The 21,119-nt window shown below is 36.1% G+C and overlaps 1 protein-coding gene across 2 annotated transcripts in view; it reads right to left on the bottom strand.

Moving 5' to 3' along the window:
• Positions 1–1,820: 1,820 nt before the first annotated feature.
• The window catches only part of FAAH2 (fatty acid amide hydrolase 2), a 69,007-nt gene continuing 49,708 nt past the window's right edge, over positions 1,821–21,119 (bottom strand). For both annotated transcript variants that reach the window (XM_011371470.2, XM_023537441.1), the window contains exons 8-11: positions 14,340–14,459; positions 12,327–12,438; positions 9,100–9,294; positions 1,821–2,162 (exon numbers count right to left, since the gene is read on the bottom strand). In XM_011371470.2, the coding sequence (XP_011369772.1) occupies positions 1,987–2,162; positions 9,100–9,294; positions 12,327–12,438; positions 14,340–14,459 (603 nt within the window). In that variant the 3' untranslated portion in view covers positions 1,821–1,986. The remainder of the gene's footprint in view (positions 2,163–9,099; positions 9,295–12,326; positions 12,439–14,339; positions 14,460–21,119) is intronic.

Raw genomic sequence — 21,119 nt, 5'->3', positions numbered from 1 at the left:
CTGTTGTTTAAAGTGAAAAGCATCTTAACACAATAAATGATGTAGATTTTTCTGAGGGAGGTAGCCTCTGGATCACAGGAGAGACAATATGGATTACACTGCCACTTACAAGCTGTGTCATCTTGGATAAAGGATTAATCCTCTCTGTGCTTCAGTTTCCTCATCTGTGAAGTGATAATAATAATTGCACTTACTTCATAGAGTTGCTCTTGCAAGCTTTAAGTAAGGTAATGCACATCAAATGCACGTGAGGAACTCTTAGCGCTTTATTACTGTTATAAAGGTATCCTGGGGACAGAAAACAACTCAGTTATATATTTGTATTCTCTCCTGTTTCCTAGTTTTTACCCTGCTACAATGTCGCACCCATGTAGCAAGCCCCCTCATCTGGCTCTCAGCTCCTCCCTTTTTAAGAATAAGGACAGTCTCTTACATAACTAAGTGCAATTATAAAACTAATTAGTTTCCACAGTAATACATTATCTGATATAAGGCCCTTATTCATGTTTTGCCAATTGTCTTAATGCTGTCCTTTGTACCAACTTTATTTTTCCAATCCAAGATCATGCATTGCATTCAGTTATCATGTGTTTTTAGTCACCTTTAATCTGGAAAAGTTTCTCAGCCTTTCTTTGGCTCTAATTCACCGAGTTGTTTTTTAAGAATATGGAACCTTTATTTTCTAAAATGTCCATAAATTTGTTTTTGTCTGATGCTTTCTTATGATTAGATCCAAGTGATGAATTTTTTGGAAGGAACATGACAGAAGTAATGATATATCCTTCCTAGTGCACTTCACCAGAAGACGTGATATGTCTTATTATTGTTCATGTTAATTTTGATCATTTGATTAAGGTGATGTCTGCTATATATCTCCACCTGAAAGTCAACAGGTGGAGAGATATTTTGAGACTGAAACAACTTTTCAGCTCCCCAACTTTTATCTAATGGTTTTAGCATCCACTGATGAGTCACATCTGAATTATTTTGTGTTGCAAGATGATTTTCTGAATCTGCTGTTATATATTTCTAACTCTGTATTATTTTGTTTTATACATAAATATAAAATATTTTTATTTATTTATTTTTTAAAATTAAATGTATTAGGGTGGCATTGGTTAATAAAATTATATAGATTTCAAGTATACAATTCAATAATACTTCATATGTCTATTGCATTGCATGTTCACCATCCAAAGTCAAATCTCCTTCTGTCATCATATATTTGACCCTCTTTATCCTTACCTACCTCCTCCCTACCCCTCTTTCCTTCTGGTAACCACTAAACTGTTGGCTGTGTCTATGAGTTTTTGTTTGTTAGTTTGTCACTTTCAGTTTTACAGTCCCTATATGAGTGAAGTCATATGGTTCTCAACTTCTTCTGACTTATTTTGCTTAGCATGACACTCTCAAGATCCATCCGTGTTGTTGCAAATGGCAGTATTTCATCTCTTCTTACGGCTGAGTAATATTCCATTGTATATATGGACCACAGCTTCTTTATCCTATCATCTATTGTAGGACACTTCAGCCACTTCCATGTCTTGGCCACTGTGAATAATGCTGCAGTGAACATTGGGGTGCATATATCTTTACGGATAAATGTCTTCTTGGGAGAAGTGTCTATTCAGGTCCTCTGACTATTTTTTAATTGGATTTTTTTGTTGTTGTAGAGTTGTATGAATCATTCCCTAATTATAATTATTCTCTTCTCTGATCTTCCTATTGCACCTAAAGGAGACGCCATCACAACATACAGGAAACCTGATTGCACTTATTCATTTACATGACTGTCTTCTCCAGTAAACTGAGGTCGGGAATCAAATATTATCATTTTATTAAAGTCAGCACTTATTAAAGGAAAGGAGACTGGAACGAATAACTGAACAAGTAGAAAATTCTGCAGTTGTTTTTTCTCAACCTGTTTGCTGGTACTTTATCTCACCCAACTTATAGAAACACACACACGACCTTGAGAAGGTCATACTAAAACTTTCCAGGGCAGACCCAGCCGCCAAAACTTTTCTCCAAGTACTGGGCCACAGCCAGGGTCAGGTGATCATTAAAGGGTCCAGCCACGACCTGGATACCTAGAGGAAGTCCTTTGGTATTCAGACCCAATGGGCACTGGGTCACAGGCAAACCCAGGGCATTGAAGACACCTGAATGAAACAAACAAGAAAAATGCGAGACGTCAAGACCTGCCCCTGAAAACTTATTTTCTCCCCCCATTTGTACAATGATGATGATAAAAGCTACAAACATATAGTTACGGTTTACTGCCTGCTATGGACTCATCTAGGGATTTGATGTGTATTAAACATTTGAATTATCACAACAAAGCCATGAGATAGAAATTATTAATTATTCCTATTTTATGTAGAAGCTGAAATCAGGGCTACTCCTAATTTTCCCTCTGTAGTATGTTTAGCAAAAACTTTATTTTTACTTATGAACACTGATAATATAATTCTGTACTAGTCTAGATTTGTAAATTGTAATTCTTTACCTTATTCATTTTTATAGTTTTATTGCAGTATAATTTACATAAAATAAGATTTCCTGTTTCAAATGTACAAATTAATGATAGTAAATTTACAGAATTGTGCAACCATCCCCACAATCCATGTTCAGAACATCTTCATCACCCCAAAAAGAAATTCCATACGATTAAGCAGTTACTCTCTTTTCCCCTTTTTTGCAATTCCCTCGAAACCACTAATCTATTTTTTATCTCTATTGTTCTTTTTATTGACAAAGAGTGTTTATTTTGATTATATATTCACCAGTTGATGGACAGTTGGGTTAACACTTTTTGGCTATTATTTATTGTGCTGTGATAAGCATTCATGTGCAAGTCTTTGTATGGACATATTTTTATTTCTCCTGAGTATATACATAGAAATGAAATTGCAGGGTCGTATGGTAAATTAACATTTAACCTTTTAATGGAAATGCCCAACTGTTTTCCAAAAAGGCTGTACCATTTTTATAACATTCTCATCAGCATTGTATGGCAGGTCCAATTTCTCCGCATCTTTATTAACAAGTATGTTTTTATTATAGCTCTTCTAGTGGGTGTGCAGATGAAGAGGAATTTCCCACTTAAATGGCTAACTTTGTAATTAGTTCTTTGTTCTGCTTCTGTAAATAGGCTTGCTGCACAGGCCAAAGATCTCGGGGTCAACTGAAAACTCACCCTCCCCTTTGGATGTTTTGCCTTAGTGCCTGTTTGAACAGATGTATTGCCTTAGTGCCTGTTTTTTAAAAACAAAACAAAACAAAACTCATGCTCTGTAACTGCCCGTAGCCCATAGCAACTCCCGGGGGTCTGTAAATCAGCCCATGCTAACTGTAACAATGCGGTATAAAAGCGAAATTGCCCCTAAGCTCAGGGCCCAGATTTTCAGAGCACTAGCTCTTCTAGGACCACTGGCGTAATAATCCTGAGTTCTCCAACCCTCCGAGTGCTGCTTGGTTTCTTGCTGATCTGAGTTTTGCAATTTTTCTGCAACATAGATATCTCATTGTGGCTTTAAATATGCATTTCCCCAATAACTAATGATGCTGAGCATTTCTCATGCACTTATTGGCCATTTAAATGTCTTCTTTGGAAATATGTCTATTGAAATCTGTTGTCCTTTTTCAAATTGAGTTTTAGTCTTATTATTGAGTTGCAAGAATTCTTCATGTATTTGGAATATTAATCACTTAGTGGATATATAATTTGCAAATAATTTCTCCCAGTCTGTGTCTTTTTTACTTTCTTGAAGGTGTCTTCTGAAAAGTTTTTAATTTTGACAAAGTACAATTTATCATTTTTTCTTGTATTGTCTCTACTTTTGGTGCTGGATCTAAGAAATCTTTGCCAAATCCAGGATCACAAAGATTTATTCTTATGTTTTCTTAATCTGTTATAGTTTTAGCTTTTACATTTAGGTCTCTGATCCACTTTAAGTTAATTTTTGTATATGGGTTGCTCATTTTTCTTTATTTATTTTTCTCTTTGTTTGTCAGATTAAATGACCTTTACCGATCTTTACTCAAGTCTGCTCTTTCTTTCTTGTGCCAGTTAAAATCTATTTTTGAGTTCTGCTAGTGAAATTTTCATTTTGATGACTGTACTTTTCTACTCTGGAATTCCAATTTGGTTATTTTAAAAGTAACTTATAACTCTTAGCTGATATTCTTTATTTAATAAGACATTTTTCTTATACTGTCCTTTAACTATTTAAATATGGTTCCTTTTAGATCTTTGAATATATTTAAAATATCTGCTCTGAATTATTTATTAAGTCCAACTCAAAGGCGACTTCTATTTCCTGCTTTTGTGCTGTGTATGGGTCATACTTTCCTCTTTTTTCGCATACCTCATATTTTTTGTTGTTGAAAACTAGACATTTTAAATAATATATTTTATCAACTTACAATTCTGATTCTTCCCTGCCTCTGGGGCTTGTTGTTGCTAGATTATTTAATGACTTGCTTTGACTGCTGTGAAATCTGTTTCTCCCTAAAAGGTTCAGCCTCTGATGTAACTGCTCTGTTGCTCTCCCCTCGTTTTTAATTTTAAGCCTGGCTACAGGTTACCCCTAGTTCAACAAAGTTTAGCGATAAATAAATGGTCAGAGATTGTCCTTAAACAAACCTTGAGGCAGTAAACCCTCTACCTTTTGTTATGCATCTGGGTGTGATTTTGGAAATGCTTTCAACGTTTGGGGAATTTACAAATCTACCCCATGTTTCAGCCAGAGACTATTGCCTGCTCCTGAGTATTTCTCCTGAGTTGCTTACTGAGCAAGTGCAAATTTTCACATGCACATAGCTTTCCTGACCAGAAGTCATGTGATCTTAGCAGGACCTTCTTTGGCTGTCTGTTTCCCCAACTTTCTGTTAAGTTTATGGCCACTCTGCTGTTTGTTTTGGCTCAGTGAGTACTACAGAAATTTAAGACCTCACTGGCTTATTGTAATGTGATCTTTTCACCATGAAAAATCAGCCCTCTCAGGCAGGGCTGCAGAGTTTCCAGTACTTTTGTCCTGCCATGACCTTACTTAGAACTTCCAAAACATCGTTCTGAGAATGATAGAAGATATCGGATCTCACGGCCTTTCATACCTGTCCACAATAGACCTTTTGCAACATGGGTCTGGGAAGGATGGCAGTTGTCAGAGCTGGAGCTAAGGAGAGAAGGATGGAAATAGTCTCCAGCTTAAATACCATAGATACCAACTGTTCTTATCAAGAATGAGTAGATTTTCTTTAACAAATGCTTCTCAAGTTATTATGCCTTTTGATAAAATTTCAAATTTGGAATACTTTTTTTATTTGATGATTTTGTCCAGTTTTATTGCTGTTTTTTTTTTTAGAGAGGCGATTTGTCAAGCTCTTCACACATTCATTTTGGAAAGCCCAAGCTTACTAATTCATATTTGTCTATATGTTCAGTGATGCAATGTATTGGTCAGTGGGAATTGCATAGGTGAACAAGATGGGCACAAACTGCAACTTTCATAGAGTTTACCATATAGTAGGGTTATGTAGAATCCAGGTTAAGAATGTACAAGTTTCCTCTTGTGTGCCTAGCCTACCAATTAATGAAGTTACCAAGCCCACTGTATTGAAACATCATGAGGCCAAGTTTGTTTTAAGAGGAAAAGAATGTCATGATTGGTCATCACTAGCTGCCATGAGTAAAAGAGAGACCCTTGATGATGATGTACTATGTTTTTGCCATGAAATCTTGAGATTTACTCTGATGCCAGATGCCATGGAGGTCACAGAATCTCTGGGAAGAATCCCTGGTACCAAAAGCAGTGAGTTTCCCACATGAGGTCTTTAAAATGCTGACTATCCAATGTTGCTCATCACAGGATATAAATAGCCCTAGAGATATATGAGTATAGACACCTAAACTAAATTGAGGGTAAGGAGGAAAGCCAGTGGAAGGCCACTTTTGTAAGCTGTTTCCTCCCACCTCCTCTGGTAATGACTTCTCCCAGTTATTATGGCATGTAGGTATTGTGATAAATGTGGTAAAGCTGAGGTGGGAGAAAGCTATAAATGACTCTGTTGAAATAAGGCTTAAATTGTAACATTGTTAACCCTATGTTTCCAGAGAATACAATAAGGATAATAAAATATTCTGAGATTCTGCTAACTAGAGCATTTTCTATTATTGTGCTATTACAGTGACACCATACAAAGAACAGGGGATATGGGTATTGTTCCAAGATGGGTAGCATGATATATGTCTTTCTTGTAGTTTTTAGCATGGCTCTCCATGATCTGCTTACCTCTCCAAATTCAAGCCCATCCTCCTACCCATCCATTAACAATTCACACTCTGCGGACAGTGTAATGCTTGTACTCCCCCATCCTCAAGATTCCCAATGTACCTATTCTGTACCATTTCTCATGAGGTTCTTACTTCCTGGATGACTGTCCCCCTTTCCCTGACCCCTTCACCTGGATAATTCCCAATTCTCCCTTAGGACCCATGTCATGTCAATTCCTCCAGAAATTCTTCCTTTGCCATTGTATTTGCCGTCTTTTATTGAAACCCTGGTTACATTTGTTTGTATTTCCTACTAAAGTAGGTGTCAAATGTATCAGGATCACCTCTATAACCCAGTGCACACAGTCTGGCCACATTATGTGTTCAATAAATATTTCCTCATTGTAGAGCATCAGTGAAATATAGCAGTCAAAGCAGCTACCATTTACTGAGCACTAAGTGGGGAAGAAGAACAGGGAAGGAGGGTTAAGAGTTAAGGGGATTTGGAATCAGACAGACTTGTGATTGAATTCTTATCTCCTTTACTTCAGAGCTCAAGAGCCCTGGCCAACTTCTTGTTTCCTCCTCTGTGTAGTGAATCAACTCACAAACTCTGGGATGGGGGACTTGGGTTCAATTCTCTTTTCCAATACCACCTTAGCTATGTGCCTTTGGAAATGGGACTGAAATTCTTTGTGTCTGAATTCCCTCATCTATGAAATGAGGATAATAATAGTTTCTCCTTTTTAGAACTGCTGTGAGGATAAAATTAGACAAGACCTGTAAAACTCTTAGAACAATGCCTGGGACACATAAAGGGGAAAATAACAGACATCCTACAATTTGGCATCCTATAATTCTATGTCATTGACAGAAGGTCTCCCAAACCTGGTACATTTTCAGCTTCAGCAGAGAGAATAAAAGCAAAACAAGACTAAGTATTATTGACCCAAGTATATATTGAAAATCCCACTGGCTTTGAAGACAGATAAAATACAGTTGGATTCTTGTCCTGACTCTGACTCTTAAGTCACTCTGTTACTCCATCTTTTACACAAGGATAACAGTACCTGCTAGGAAGGATTTCTGGGAGACTTCAATGAGATAATTTATAACATTTGTAGCTTATAGTATCTGGCACATAATATTTGATCAACGGTGCTATTATGTATCATGGATCTTGTGTCCATATCACCTGGCATATAACCTGGCTCACAATGAACACTCTGTAAATGTGCTTAGAATTGAACTAGAAGAAAAAGTTCCAAATTGTGGCAAACTTCAGTCTGAAGAAAATCCCTCCAAAGCTGAAATTTTTTTGTTCTATCTAAAAATTAAATGCATTAACCCAGGAGACAGAGAATTTCACATTCCTAGAGTGTCCAAGCAGAAATGAATGAACACTCTATGAGCAATTGTAGAAGGGAATTTAAACAACATATGGATAGATGATTTCTAATGCATAAACTTGACATTCAATGTATAATGGATAGAGTATAAGAGTTGCAGAGAAGTTTATAGATAGAATAGTTTGAGGCTAGTTCTGTATAAAATCATCTTTCACTTGGTTTCAGCTTAGTGAATAACCCTTGAATGGTATAATATTGCTTCATGAGCTGAGACCGATAAAACCTTTAGAAGGTAGATTAAAGTTTTTTAGGAAACTATTGTTAGGATATAGGAAGAGTTCTGGAATAAAAATTAGGAAGCAAGAGTGTGATTTTTGGTGTGAAAACTGATCTTTGGGAGTTACCAGGCAGGTCTCTATGACTCATTGTCCTTAACTATAGAACAGGATTCAACTTTTATTTATTCTTAGAAGCTCTGAATTACATCTTGTGCTTCAAATAGCCCCTGGGCAGAGACATAGTAAATTAGGAAAACATTTTGTAGGACTGCAGTATTACCAAGGAGGAATTCCTTCTGAGCGTGAATTTCTTAGTTGAACAGATCTCTGTATGAATACAAAAAATCACTAGAGAGACAGCTGGATATTGCTGTGCCTCACTAATAAAACATACTCCTTAAACATTCTTGTCTTTTCTTCCTCGGAGTTTTGCCAGAAGAAGTGGGAGCAAGTGTTTGGGTAAACAAGTGGGGTTTGCATCTGCTTCTGTAAGGCCCTGTGGGATGTATTGGTTTTCCTACATCTATAACATCACAAATAAACAGACTGTGACAAATGGGCTATGCAGGGCCAGCTCTCCTGAGCTGTCTTTGTTGATAGGGAGGCCAATGAGATTAAATAGGCAAAGATATTTGCACTGTAAAGAATGGGAGGTTTCTGGGACTTTAGACCTCACACAATCACGTTCCATACACCGTTCACAAACCAGCTGAAACTGAAACAAATTAATTGGATGAATAACAAAATGAATCAAATCCAGAAGGGATGATAGCAAAGGCAAATAAATGACCATCTTAGAGAATTATATTTTGCACTAGCATCATCTGGGAAGCCACAAATCCTAGAAAAAATCTAGCTTGGCTTTACCATGCTTCAGAATAGCCAAGGTAGCCTTTGGATTCATTGGGTTCACACTGTGTAACTGAAGACAAGTCACTGAATCACCCTGAAGCTCAGTGCTGTAAAACATGGATATTCATAACCATGCTTGCGGGATTGTTGGGAAGAAAGCAGATATTAGCAAATTATCTTCCACATAGGACAAGAGCAACTTTTCTGGAATATGTTTTAAATTACATATCATTTTTTGATGTGCATGTATAAAACTTGTCCAACAGCAAAAGGAAATTATGATTTTCTTGGAAAACATATAATTTCTTTAAGATTACAGACTACAAGGAGTACAATTAGGTACCTGTGTAAGCAAAGTTGTAAGGCCTTGTCAGAGGAACATGATGCTTGGGAGCCACTGTGGGATGGGAGGGATATAAGAAAACGCCATCGTCACCAAGCATTTCCACCAACTCTTTAAGCAGGCTTTCTTTCATTGCCTTGAACTTTTTGTATTTCTCAGTGTCATATTTGAACTTTTCTTCCATTAAGGCCAATCCTACAGAATGATGACATATAACGAGTCAAGTTATGAAATTTCATTTTAAACCTTACTGTTATCTTTTCTTATTCGAGTAATATATATTCATGCTAGAATATTGAAAGAAAGTGATGAAAAAGCAACTTTATAACTTTGCCATACATGAGCATTATTGACCATTTAATGTTAACTCCCAGTCTTTTTTGATAATGCTGTATATAGAGTCCATAGCTTCTCCCATAGACTATTATATCATAATGATTTTTATGAGTCCATAATATTTTAATGGTAGGAATATACCATGGTTTTTTCTTTAACTAGCCCATGCTTGTTGGGCATATAAACTAGTTCTAAAATTTAAATGCTGCAATAAATATCTTCATGCAAGTAATTCTTAGCAAAACTTTATAATAGAACTATATTTTAGAGGATTCTAATATATCTTCAAGTTTTAAATTATTTTATGAAAAGAATGAATTCATACACATATACATATTTTACATATTAGTTAAGTATACATCATAAGTGCTTAATAAATCATACATATTTAGTATCTACATTAAATATGTATTTTAAAATAAAGTTTACTTGTTTTTAAAGGTTATCATTTCGATTATAAAAGGAACACATAAGTCTAATAGAAAATACGAAAAAAAAGATTAAAGTAGAATGCACAACTCACAAAAAACACAGTGCTCAGGGGAAATAACTGTAAATACATTAGTTAGTATACTTAGTTCATGTACTTTTCTCCCTATGCAAATATTATGTCTTATAGTAGGTCACACTGTATGTAAAATTTTCCACATTTTCCACTCATCATTTTAACATTCAGAAATATAGATATTATCAATACAGTTTCATAAACTTGGCCTTAAGAGCTTGCATACAATTTTATCCTATATACGAACCATAATCCGCTACCTATTCTTCTGTCGTTAAACATTTATCATGCTTTCAATTTTTTGTTATTGTAAAACATGCCACAATGTACATCTCTATGAATAAAGTTTTTAATATGCTTTGAGATATTTTTATCTGAGGAGTCTAGTTCCTGATCAAAATCCCTATGTGTGATTTTTCAGGTGTGACCATCAGCAATTACAAGAGATTTATCTGGCAAGACTCAAGGGGGCAAGCTGCCCTCCCCAAACCAGATATGGTACACAGCCAGTGCACTGAAACTCTATAGGGTGTGGCAGTCAAGGACCCAGGCTCCTCTGGCCTGTGCTGTTCTTGTGCTTATTTGTATTCCTAGCCAAGACACCTTCATTCCTAGATTGCTTTATCTGAGGCTTTTGGCAGAGGTCTTCTTCAAGTGTCTCTGTTGAGGCCTCTTCACGGGGAGAGGTAGAGGAAACCTTTAAGACACTTTCACCCACTCCGAATAGCTACTCAGGACTTTCCCACTCCTAGTTTCTCTCCCTCATCCTCTTCCTGACCTCGGGGTCCATAAAATTGCTAGGGCCTTTTTTTTCAGGGCTGCTTAAACAGTGAGAAGATCTCAAATGCTGGTCCATTTGACCCTGGAGTGGTGCAAATTTTCGAAGAGGAAAATGGAAAATGGAGGAGTCAGTGTTTTCTCCAGTTTTAGCCTCTTACTTATACTATCACTGTGACTAAAGACTTCACTGTTACTTTTATTTTGGTGTGTTGCTTTAACTGGCTATCTCAACACGTGACAACTAGACTAAGCCCCTGATATTACCTAGGATGATAAAATGTGATTTCTTTTGCATGATTTGAGCTGACATCTGACAACTCAAGAGCTGCTTAAAGACTTGATATCAGTATACCACTGTCTTTGAATTTTCATGGCTGTGCACAAGAAAGAGGACATCAGTGATTAGAATACTGTTAAGATTCTTTTGAAGAAAAGTAACTCTGACAAATATTTGTGAAATGAGTGCTTTGAGTGCTCAGAGTCCTTAAAAGTATTTTCCTCATGATATCAGAATATTATAGCCATTGAAAGCACAGTGTCTTTCTCCAACAACAAAATAATTTCTGATGATAGAGACCTCATTAGTAGAGTTGTGTAATAATAACAACAAAAATAGCTTCCATTTATTGAGTCTTTATGATGTTCTAAGATTTGTGGTTTCATCTTCATAAACTTGAAATTCCCAGTATGTGCATGGTTAGGTTGTATCTCACATGCTTTAGATTCATGTCATTTAAATGGCAAACAATGCAAGGAAGTACATATTTAATCTACTCGACTACATAGGTAATATATACTTTTATTAATCCCATTTTATAGATGAGAAAAACAAATCACTGACATTATAAGTAACTGCATGGAGGCTAAGCGAGCTGGTATCTAGAAAACTTAAGATTAGACCCTAGTTTGAAATAAGTTAACAAATCTCTATTAGTCTCAGTTTCTCACTATAAAAAGACAGCATTACTTATACTATCAGAATCTCTTAAATGTTTAAAGGGATAGCAAAGGTGCAAAAAATCTAATATTTGACACCTAGGTACTCAATGAGCATTTGTTTACAATAATAGCAATCCTCAACTCTGCAACAACTGTCCATAGCTGCACTAACTTCTTTGGTGAGCAGCTTCAAATAAACTTACTTTACATGACCAATAATCAACATTTTGATAGGTTAATTCACCAAAATATTCCTGAATGGGCCTATCCCTAAGATCAAATATATTGTCAAAAAATTTATATTTAGGGATTGAAATATAATAAATACATGCATGACACAAAGGAAGCATCCTAGGCATCTGAGTTTGTAAGATAAGCATTTGAAGAGCAATCCTTAACTTGGTAGCCATCTAACCTTTCTGAATTAAGGTTTCTAAACCTATAAAATGGGCATCAAAGTAGATACATTGCAAATTCATGGCGTTAAAATGTACTGGACAGTATTTGGCACATAGTGAGATATCAGTATATGATGGATACGAGTTCATTTATTAATATATTTCAGCTTTCCTCAAAGCATTGTGAGTGGTTCTTATATTTTTGGTAGAATGTTCTTTCCTTCCCCAAAGACATCAAACCAGTCTTAGAGAAAACAAAATTTGCATACCAATGACAGGGATGGTGTGCACTGATAGGCCCAGGCACCATTTGATCAATTCCCACAGAGGGCTGATAGGCTTCCCATGGCTATTAAGCAGATCCACAAATTTAACAGCTTCCTAAGGTTAAAGAAAATAAATTAAATACAAATATTCTCTCAAAAAAGTATGGTTAAGACAAAAATACACACAGGGATATTCATAGCAGCACTTTAATAATAGCTGTATAATTACCAACTGATGAATGGATAAATAAAATATGTCAATACAACAGAATATTATGTAGCCATAAAAAGACATAAGTACCTGATAAAAGGTACAACATGGATTTAAAAAATTATGCTAAGTGAAAGAAGCCAGTAACAAAACACCACACAATATATGATTCCATTTATTTGAAATGTCCAGAATAAGCAAACCAATAGATACAGAGTAGATTAGCTTTTGCTTAAGGTTGGGGGGAGGGAGTGATATTGATATTGGAAGGAGTTACTAATAATGAGTATGGGTCTCTTTTAGTGGTGAGGAAAATGTTCTCAAATTGACTGTAGTAATGGTTACACAATTCTGTAAATGTTTTAAAAATAATTTAATTGTATGCCTCATATGGTATGTAAATTATAACTCAACAACCCTCATAAAAAGCAGCTACATTGCCATAAACAAGTATGATTGAGAAAATGGTCACATCCTTTTATCACAGTAAAAGCTTCAAGTACCAATCATATAACTTACCTGTTCTTAAGAGATGAACCATTACTGAGCACCATAGTAGACTGCCTATGACTACCAACTCTGGGTCAGGCATCACCATTCAAGGTAAGAAGAGGACAGTTTTTTTGCCCTTTCGTCTTATTTCAGGTTTTTAATTTCAGGACCAATTTTAACAACAAGCATCTATGTTAAGGGTTTCTCCAAGTTACAAGAGAGTATCTCCTGCAAGTGAACTCAGAATAAATACCCTTTTTGTTACTAATCTCTAATTTAGTTTTGTCCTAATACTCTAATTCTAATTCCAAGGCGCTCATATAAAAGAAACAGGTTATTTGTTTCTTAAACACAAGTATAGTAACTGAAAATTTATTTTCCTTAAGGTATAAAGGGATCATAAGAGTTCTACCTTATTGAAAGGCTACTATATGTCATGTACTTTACAAGAAATCTTCTTAATCCTGAAAATAATTTTGTAACACAGGTATCAATAGCTTCATTTCACAGATGAGTAAAGTGAAGAATAGATAAGTAACTACCCAGCCAAAAAGAAAAGAAAGCAAGGAAGTGGCTTGCAATTTGAATTAGGCTCTGTCACACCCTAACACACACATTCCAAATGGAGAGCATATGTACAGAAGTCTTGAAAATAATTTTTAAAATTTCTTCATAGTGTCAATTTAACTTATTCCTCTTAAAGAGCTCATATTTAAAATCCTCAAGAAGCCCAAAGAAAGCATAACTAAAGCATCTTTCATAAGTACCCACATCGGCTTCCAAACTTAGCAAACAACACATCGAAAATGCATTATAGAAACCAGGTAACTGTGTGCATGTCTCTAAAAAATCTCTGATGGAGGAGGCAAAGTGGGCTCTTGACAATTGGGGTTACTTAATCATTTTATGCTTTATTGAAACCTAAATCTGTTACCTAGGACACACCATAGTGAAATAAGCCTTACACTCCCGTACCCTTGTCCATGATGTACCCTCTGCATGGAACACTTTTTATAAGTTCTTTACCTGGTTAAGGCCTCCAAATTTTTCGAGTATTGGAAGATAGCAACTCTTCCACTAGGAAGTCTTCACTGACTTCCACATAGAGATGGGCCCACCTTCTGTGATCCTGCAACCATATATGCTTATACCACTGTAGCTTGCACCAAACTGTGTAATCTTTAATTATTTAACTCTGTCATCTATTTGCTTATGAATTTTATTTCTCCATATCTATAACATATGGCACACAATAAAGGCTCCATAAATACTTACGGAAGGAAAGAAGAAAGGAAGGAAAAAAGTGGACATACCTTTCCATCATGTCCCTTTGCTGACATCATTGTGATCCATAACTGAAAGGAATATTTCATTTGCTTCAGTTTAACATGTTGAACTGAGGCTCCTAGCACAGTTTCCAGGTGAGCCACCACCTTAGAAAATGAAGATATAAAAGTAGAGAAACATGATTAGGGAAAAGAGATATGATTTGAGAGTGATAACAGCACGATGGCAGATGAGGAAGCTCCAGGCCCTTATTTCTCCGTGGAAACACCAACATACAGACTAAATTAGCTCTGTGAGACCTCTGTAAACCAGTTAAAAACTGAGGGTAGGGGAGAATGAGGAGTTTTTATTTAATGGGTATGAAGTTTTAGTTATGCAAGATGGAAAGAATTCTGGAGGTGGATGGTGGTGATGTTTGTACAACAATATGAATGTACTTAATACCACTGAACTGTACACTTAAAATTGGTTAACGGAGTAAATTTTATGTGCATTTTGCCACAATAAAAAATAATTTAAAAATGTGTTGTGTGATTATAGTTTATGGGTAAGTAAAAATAATGATAGTAATGGTGCAAGGGACAGAAGGGAGGAATTGAGAGCAATCTGTTGTAAGGTACCCACACTTGCCATGTAGCGGTATAGTGTTATTTGAAAGTGGACTTAGAATAGTAGTAAATATATATTGTAAACTCCTAGAGCAACCATTATTTTTTATAAAGAAGTAAAATCACAATTGGTGTGCTAAGAGTTGAGAGAAAATGGAATCTTATCAAATGTTCACTTAAAACTAGAAAAGACCTAATAATCCTTAACGTGTCTGCACCTAACAACAGAACATCACAATACATGAGAAAAAAACTGATAGAAGTATGAGAAATAGATGAATCCAGTATTACAGTTAGAGTGTTTAACATTCCTCTATCAGTAATTGACAGATCTCACAGACAGAAAATTGGTAAAGAAACAGTCAAACTGAACAGACCTATCAATTAACTGGATCTAAAATAATTTGTAGAACACTTCATCTAACAACAGCAAAATAAAGTCTTCTCAAACTCACACAGAATAATCACCAAGATAGAGTACATTCTGGAATATAAAACTGACCTCAACTAATTTAAAAGATTAGAATCATACAATGTATACACTGAGATTCTGAGACAACAGTGGAATTAAACCAGAAATCAGTAACAGAAAACTAGCTAAAAAAATCTCAGCATATTTAGTGATAAAACAACTTACTTCTAAATAACACAGGGATCAAAGAAGGCAGAAGGGAAATAAAAAAATATTTTTAAATGAAAATGAAAATGGAACTTATCAAAATTTATGGGATGCAATAAAATTTATGGGTGCTTAGATAGAAATTTACATTATTGAATGCATATACTAGAAAAGAGACAAATCTAAAATCAACTCTCTAAGCTTTCACCTTAGGGACTAGAGAAAGAAAAGCAAAATAAACTCCAAATAACCAAAAGAAAGCCTAAAAAATCAAGCAGTTTTTAATTAAATTGAAAATAGGACAACCATAAGGAAAAGCGACAAAACAAAATACTGATTCTTTGAAAGATAAACAGAATGGATAAAGCTCTAGCCAGGCAAACTAGGATAAAAAGAGAGAAGCCACAAATTTCTAATATCAGAAATGAAAGAAGGAACATCATTACTGTGCACAACTAAAGAATAATAAAGGAAAGTTGTGAACAACACTATGCCCACGAATTTGACAACCTTGATGAAATAAGTCAATTCTTTAAAAGATTCATTCTACTAAAACTGACACAAGGAGAAATAGGTAACCTACGTAAGCTTATAACTATGATGAAGCAGAATCAGTACTTAAGAACCTTACACAAAATAGTAAATTTGGCTCACATGGTTTTACTAGTGAATTCTACCAAACATTAAAGGATAGAGTTATGTGAGTTCCTACATTCTCTTGCAGAAAATACAAGTGGGTAGAATACTTTCTTACTCATTCTTCAAGGCCAGCATGACCCTAATACAAAAGCTAGACAGACATTATCGGAAAAGGAAAACTAAAACCAATAACTCTCATAAATACTGATACAAAAATCTTCAACGACATATTAGCAAATCCAACAATGTTATAAAATAAAATTATTTATATGCCATGAGCGAATGGGACTAATTATAGGTATGCAAGACTGTTTCAACATTTGAAAATCAATTAACATAATTCATCACATCAGCAGGCTTAAAAGGAAAATCATATGATCATATTAATAGATGAAGAAAAGAATCTGAGATAATTCAACACAGACTTACAATAAAAACACTTAAACAAACTAGGAATACAGTGGAACTTCCTCAACTTGATAAAGAACATCTACAAAAAAAAAAAAAACCCTACAGCTGGCAGTACATGAAATGAGAAGCGTTTCCCAAAAGATCAAGGTCAAGGATGTCCCTCCTTAGCATTCTTATTCAACACTGTACTGGAAGTCACAGCTAATGCAACAAAACAAGGAAAGGAAATAAAATGTACAAAAGTTGGTAAGGAACAAAACTTTTTTTTCACATATTACATAATTGTTTGCATAGAAAATCCCAAAAGTATTGAAAAAAAAATGGAATTAATAAGAAATCACAACAAAGGTACAGGATATAGGGCTAATATGAAAAAGTCAATTGCTTTCCTAAATACCAGCGATTTGAAATTATACCCAAAACTGGCAGAATCTCCACAATGATTCCCTGACCTATAGAGGAAGGACTATTATGGTGGAAAAGGCCGGTAAAAGCCATGGGAACTACCTTTATCTAGGACAACAGTAAAACAAAAGCAATATCACATTCCTGGAGACATTGAAGAGATTGGTTCTACCATCAAGGAATTAAAGGACCCCACTGCATGCCCATTCAACTCACCTACTTGGCCTTTGTAGAAAACAGGGATCTTGGAGAATGAGAGTAAAGTATCATAAACTTAAGCAGGTGGTGACTTCAAACACAGCTGTTATATTAGATGTGATTTCATTGTTTGAGAAAATTAACACATCCCCTGCTTCCTGGTATGCAACTATTGATTTGACAAATGCTTTCTTTTTCTCTATACCTGTTAGTAAAGGCCACCAAAAGCAATTCCTTTCGGCTGGCAAAACGAGTAATATACCTTCACTATCCTACCATAGGGGTATTTAATTCTCCAGCCTTTTGCTGTAATTTGGTTTGCAGGGATTTTGGTTGTCTTTCTCTTCCACAAGATATCACACTTACATTATTATAATGGTCTTGTGTTCACGGGACTTAGTGAGCAATAAGTAGCAACTATTCTAGATTTCTTGAAAAGATATTTGCATATCTAATGGTGAGAAATGAATAAAAAATTCAGTGCCATTCCATTTCATTGAAATGTATAGCTGTCCATTGGTGTGAGTATGTCCTGATAGCTCTTCTAAGGTGAAGGATAAGTTGTTTCATCTGTCTCATCCCAAAATCAAAAAAGAGGTACAATATCTGGAGGTCCTTTATGAATTAGGGGGTAAAGTATTCCTCATTCGGGTGTGATCCTCTAGCCCATTTACTAAGTAACCTAGTTTTGAGTAGGGCCCAGAAAAAGGCTGTAAAACTGGTCCAGGCTTCTGTGCAAACTTCTCTGCCACTTGGGCCACATGATCCAGCAGATTCAATTTTGCTTGAAGTGTCAGTGGCAAATAGAGGAGTTCTTTGGAGCCTTAGGCTAGCCCCCATAGGTGAATCACAGTTTATGCCTTTAGGATTTAGGAGCAAAGAACTGCCATCCTCTGGAGATGTCTACTCTCCTTTTAAGTAACTGCTTTTGCCTTACAACTGGTCCCTAGTGGAGACTAAATGCTTAAACATGGGCCACCAAATTACCATGTGACTTGAGCTGACCATCATGAACTGAGTGTTGTCTGGCCCACCAATCCATAAAGATAGGCATGCACAGCAACACTACATCATGAAATGGAATCACTTATATGAGATCAGGCTGAAGAAGGCCCTAAAGGCACAAATAAATTACATGAAGAAATGGCTTAATATGCTTATAGTCTCCATTCCTGTTACACTACCCTTTCAATCTGAGCTTTCACATATGGCCTCAAAGAGAGTTCGCTGGCATCAGTTGACAGAGGAAGAAAAAAATTACACCTGTTTTACACATAGTTCTGTGTGACATGCAGGCACTACCCAAAAGTGGACAGCTGCAGCACTGTAGCCCTCTTCTGGGACATTTCTAAAGGACAGTGGTGAAAGGAGATCCTCCCCATGAGCAGAATTTTAAATAGTGCTCTTCAATATTCACTTTGGATGAAATAAAAAATGTCCACATTTTCCTACTTTTCCCTCATATATAGATTCATGGGCTATGGCCAATGTGTTGTCTGGCTGTCAGGGACTGGGATGCAACATGATTGAGAAATTCAAGGCAAGAGGTACGGGGAAGAGATTTGTGTATAAATGTCTCTGATTGGGTGAAAAACCTACAGATATTTGTGTTTCATATAAATGCTCACCAAAGAGTGACCTAGGCAGGGGAAGATTTTAATAAGTGGATAAAATGACTTGTTCTGTTGATATTAGTCTCTTTCCGCAGCCATCTGTCACTGCCCAATAGATTCTTGCACAGAGTGGTTATGGTGGCAAAGATGGATGTTATACATGGGCTCACTACATGGACTTCCACTCACCAAGGTTGACCTCCATACCACCACTGCTGAGTGCCTAATCTGTCAGCAGCATAGAACACCACTAAATCCCAAATATAGACCATTTTCTAGGGTAATCAGCCAGGTACTTGCTGGAAGGTAGATTACATTGGACCACTTCTATCATGGAAGGGGCAGCCTTTTGTTCTTACTGGAATACTTAACCTTGATATAATTTTGCCTTCCCTGAACACAATTTGTCTGCCAAAACTACCATCCATGGACTGACAGAGTGTCTTACCCACCGTTGTGTTATTCCACACAAGATTGCTTCTGATCAAGAAACTCATATAGCAAATGAAGTAAAACCAATGGTTCCACACGCATGGAAATCACTGGTCTTACCATGTTACCACTGCAATGAACTGAAATTTGACCCCTCAAAATTCATATGTTGAATCTCTAATGACCAATAAGACTGTATCTGGATATAGGATCTTTCAGAAATAATTAAGGTTCCATGAAGTCATAAGAGTGGGGTCGAATCCAATGGGACTGCGGCCTTATAAGAAGTTGTGTGTGTCTGTGTGTGTGTCTGTGTGTGTGTGTGTGTGTGTGTGTGTGTGAGATAGAGATAAAGGGTGAGAAAAAAAGACAGAGACAGAGACAGAGACAGAGACAGAGACAGACAGACAGACAGGCAGGTCGGTCTCCACCATGTGAGCAAACTGTGAGAAGGCAGCTGTCTATAAGCCAAGAAGAAAGCCCTCAGCAAAAGCTGACCATGCTGGTACCATGATCTTGGACTTCTAGCCTCCAGAATTATAAAAAAGTAAATTTCTGTTGTTTAAGCCACCCAATCTATGGTATTTTGTTATGGCATCCTGAGTTGTATAATACACTCACCATCCTGAAGCAATTAGTAGAACAGTGGAGTTGCCTTTCAAAGACTCAGTTGCATTGCTAGGCAGCTAGCAATACACTGGACGACTGTGGTAAGATTTCTAGGAGTCTGTATATGCTCTGAATCAGAGTCCAATATGTGGTGCTGTTTCTTCCAAGCCAAGATTCATGCGTACAGTAATCAAAGGGTGGAAAGGAGAGTGGAGCCCTTACTATTACTCCTAGTGATCGACTAGCACAATTTTTATTTCATGTCCCATGACCTTATTCTCTGCTGGCTTAAAGGTCTTAGTTTCAAAGGTCACCTCACCAGGTAAAGAACCACGACAAGTCGAGGTGCTTGCTGAAGGCAAAGGAAATACAAAATGAGTAGTGGAAGAACGTAGTTATAAATACCAGCTACAACCATGTGACTACAGAAATGAGGACTGTAATTGCCCTGAATATTTCCTCATTTTTTATAAATACGTGTGTGTATTTCATTAAGGAAATATCTTTTTCTCTCTCCTCTCTTATACCTTATCATATAACATAAGATATATTGACTTTACATCATAGTATTTAGGTTATTAATTTTGCATCACACTACTTAAGTTACAAGATATCAAGGAGAAGCGTCAATATCACCCATGAACTTTACATCTTCTTTTGGGGAAAGTATGTTCTTGTTGTATGCAGAACATTTGTATCATGCTGTGTGGAAGTACGACCTCGTTATCCCATTTGTTTGGAGATTAAATATGGTTTAAGGAGATGTGTGTAGGTGACAAGGGTTCTACTTATAATGGTTAAGCTATGTGAAATAAGCCAGACCCAGAAAGACAAACACTGCATGATCTCATTTATATGTGGAATCTAAAATACTCCAACTCATAAAAGCAGAGTAAAATGGTACTTGACAGGGATAGAGGAAATGGAGAGATGTTGGTCAGAGGGTACAAGGTTTCAGTTTTGCAGGATAAGTAAGTTCTGGAGAGCTAATGTACAACATGGTGATTATAGTTAATAATACTATATAGTGTACTTGAAATTTGATAAGAGAGTTTGATTTTAAGTGCTCTCATCACACAGAAGTCTGCTTCTATGGAGGACTCCAATATAGCCACTCTGAAAGACAGTTCGCAGTCAGCAGTTTTTCACAAAGCTAAATATATTGTTCTCCTTGGTATTTACCTAGTAGAATATAAAACTTATATCTATACACAAAGCTACACACAAATGTTTAAGTAGCTTTGTTCATTTATGGCAATACCTGGAAGTAAT

Source organism: Pteropus vampyrus, unplaced genomic scaffold (assembly GCF_000151845.1).
Source record: "Pteropus vampyrus isolate Shadow unplaced genomic scaffold, Pvam_2.0 Scaffold191, whole genome shotgun sequence".
NCBI lineage: Eukaryota > Metazoa > Chordata > Mammalia > Chiroptera > Pteropodidae > Pteropus > Pteropus vampyrus.
Note: the sequence above shows the minus strand (reverse complement) of the source record. Positions and strands in the feature narration are given on the sequence as shown.